The 3,161-nt window shown below is 33.6% G+C and overlaps 1 protein-coding gene across 1 annotated transcript in view; it reads left to right on the top strand.

Moving 5' to 3' along the window:
* Window positions 1-57: 57 nt before the first annotated feature.
* LOC106535970 (uncharacterized) overlaps window positions 58-3,161 on the top strand; it is a 28,416-nt gene continuing 25,312 nt past the window's right edge. The window contains exons 1-3 of the mRNA XM_014033124.1: window positions 58-498; window positions 596-710; window positions 797-1,003. Coding sequence (XP_013888578.1) covers window positions 467-498; window positions 596-710; window positions 797-1,003 — 354 coding nt within the window. The 5' untranslated portion in view covers window positions 58-466. The remainder of the gene's footprint in view (window positions 499-595; window positions 711-796; window positions 1,004-3,161) is intronic.

Genomic DNA, 3,161 nt, shown 5'->3' with positions numbered 1-3,161 from the left:
ATTTTTAAGTAAGTAAGGAAAACAATGTAACAAGTACAAATACAAAAAAGAGGCATAGTAATAATTAATAGAGACAATATAGCATTTTGACCCACATTCCATTCTAGTAGGTGGCGGTAAGGCAGAGTAACCCTTGGCTGCAGACTGCGGTATGGGGCGGGGTCAGATAACAGGCAGGGTCGGACGTCTGACCCCGCCCTCAACTCTGAAATTAACCAACCCCATATGCTAAATACTAAAATTAACCACGCCCAATTTTTTAAGCCTCCTATTAAACTTACCTACAAGCCATGACCACAACCATTGGACATCCAACCCTGTCTAGTATCCTAATCCACAGTCTGCAGCCGGGGGTACTTGGTAATGCACACCACAAGTTGTTTGCCAACAGCCAATAAAAAATATTTATTTATTATTATTTATTTATTCACCGTTCTTTAACCAGGCAAGTGAAGAAGAAGGCAATATGAAGAAGAACAAAGAGAGAAAACGTCAGGGGTGAGTGATGAGTCTGATTTAGCATAAAGATAAGTAGAAATGTCTGCACTGTGATGTTTGTTACTCCAATAATTAACCACCTTCTTCATCTTTTTAGGACAGATGAATATCTTTTAAAATATGAACTCTTCAAAAGTAATGCCTTTGTCCTTATTAACAAGATGATTCAACTGTGCAATAAAACTCATGGAAGTCAACATCTGGTGGATGAGGTGGGTTAAAGAATTTTTTTTGTAATTTGTTGTATTTTTGAAAATCTAAGAGGCTTCTCCCTCTTGTTTTCTTTCCAACTCAACAGATTTGTTACAGTATCTTCTTTTTTGGACAAATATTTGATCCCAATGGAAACCTGAACATTTATCCAAAAGATATTTTCGGTGATGACCAGACATTCATCGAGAAATTAAGCAGCAAGTATAACAAACCATTTGAATACTTTCACAGTCAGACTTCCACTGAGCGTCCACTTCCCAGACGGAGTCCATTCTCCTGTGTTTTGGATATGGTAAGGGAAAATGTTTCCAGACCAGACATACCTCTCTTATAAACATGTTTCTCTGTCTCATTTTCTCAATCTGCAGTACACTTTTCTGAGCTTTGCTGCTATAGATAAGAAGCTGACATGTTTAGTTTTTTGTTAAAAATAGTGTGTGGCTGACGTAAATCTGAACCTGTTTTTATGCTACTAGAGTGTAAAGTTTAAATTTTAGTTGGCAGTTTTAAACAGTCAATTTTCCGTCATAATTTCAGAGTTTTTTGCTTTCTGACAACAAAAACAGTAACTCGTGAGTGAGAGCAGCTTGTTTGGAAGTTACAGTTTTTTATATTAAAGTTTTTCTTATTTGCTAAAATACTAAACCCTGTTTGAACCAAATGCTCAGTGTCCTGAACCCATTTACTGAAATGGTCAAAGTTTTGGTACAACCTTAAGACATTTCATCCAGTTAGAAACAACCTGTAAACCTATTTTCATGTAAAAAAAAAAAAAACACATTTTGGACTGTGATTCACTTTGACCCCACAATGGTAAGTACAAGTAGCAACAGTTAAATACAAAAAAGCACTGGTGTCTCAACGTCAATATTATATTACAGTTTTTCTTGATTGCTTTGATGCAGTAGTCCGCTCAAACTCCACATTTTCAAAACAGTGACTATAGGACTAAACAGTGACACATTTTGTTTGCAGAAGATTCTAACTGTGCCAACCCATTTACAATATGAAACAAAAGCCAATGTTGTCTTCAAACAACAGAATTTGTAACCAAGTGTGAGAGCTCTTCCAATCACTTATTACGTAATGGACAACATAATACAACATTCGATGCATGTACATCCCATTCATGCTATTTCAGGACCAGACCTAGACATTTGGGGGTCCTAAGCAAGATATGTTTTGGGGGCCCAACTTCAACATAAGTAGACTGTAAAAGATTCACAAAATCAAATGCTGTATGTAAACCTAAGGACATAGTGTCCTGTAATTTACTGCTAACTGAGCATGCTCATTCTAAATGCCATATGAATATGAGAAGATTGGTAAATGAGAACACAGATTGGATAGTTTTAGCACTTTGAGTATCCTAGTTTATTAGAAAGTGCCATATCATTTATTGGTCTGAATGGTGCTCAGTGTTGAAGCTTGTAATATGAGATTAACTTTGTTTGACCACTACAGGAAGCAAACCTAAAGTTTTACATGAAACATATAATATCCATCCAACAGAATAAAAAATCAGATTATGTTTAAACATTTATTCTCTAAATTATAACTATTAACAAGCCAGAAAATAAATTAAATGCTAACACTTTAAATTATAAAATATTCTCACCAATCAGTTACAGGTAAATCAGTTACGTTTTTATAGCTTCTCTGCACACAACTCAGTTTTCCAATAAAGGCATCTTCAATTTGGCATCACACATGAAATTTACCTAATAAAAGACTTAAACCAACCCCAAGGCTGAAGATGATTCAACTTCAGTGTAGGATGATAGACCTGGTAGTAAAAAAACGTATTGTTTTTTAGAGGTTATTACTTTATGTTAGCGTCTTAAAATCTATATAAAACATATTAACAAAGCACTTGAGTATTTCTCTATCTGAAAGAGTGATATATTAGATTTATAGCAAAATTTACCATTGTGTTATTTATTTATATTGATTTGTCATGTCCTGGATGAATCTACAACAGTATATTGCTTTGTTTTTTCCACAAATTATCTTCAAAGTGAAAAATGTAACAAGTTATGTCAAATGCTTTCAGAAGATTTTCCACAGAAATTGCTGATGCACCTCTCTCTACCATCACCATCATCGCCATTAGCATTAATATTAACTACTCTTTGTGCAAATGAAAAATTTGTAACATCATACCATCCAGAAAAGTCATCAGTCAAAAACCATTCAAAGAATAGCAAACCCATGACTATTTTAAACTAACTGAAAAATTTAATTCTGTGAATATTAAAGACAATACTGTAAATATACACCAAAATAAAATCTATCCAGAATAAAAAAATTAGGAAAATAAATATAAAATCTATTTGAGTATAAGAAATACCCACTATTGATAATTGGTCTCTTCTGTCTAAAACAGAATGTAATTGTTGCTAGTTTTATTTAATTTAAAGTATTGTCAAACAAAACTATCTACTTAACCA

This window comes from Austrofundulus limnaeus, unplaced genomic scaffold, assembly GCF_001266775.1.
Source record: "Austrofundulus limnaeus strain Quisiro unplaced genomic scaffold, Austrofundulus_limnaeus-1.0 Scaffold1637, whole genome shotgun sequence".
In the NCBI taxonomy this organism is placed as follows: domain Eukaryota; kingdom Metazoa; phylum Chordata; class Actinopteri; order Cyprinodontiformes; family Rivulidae; genus Austrofundulus; species Austrofundulus limnaeus.
The sequence above is the reverse complement of the archived record's forward strand: the minus strand, read 5'-3'. Positions and strand labels throughout refer to the sequence as shown.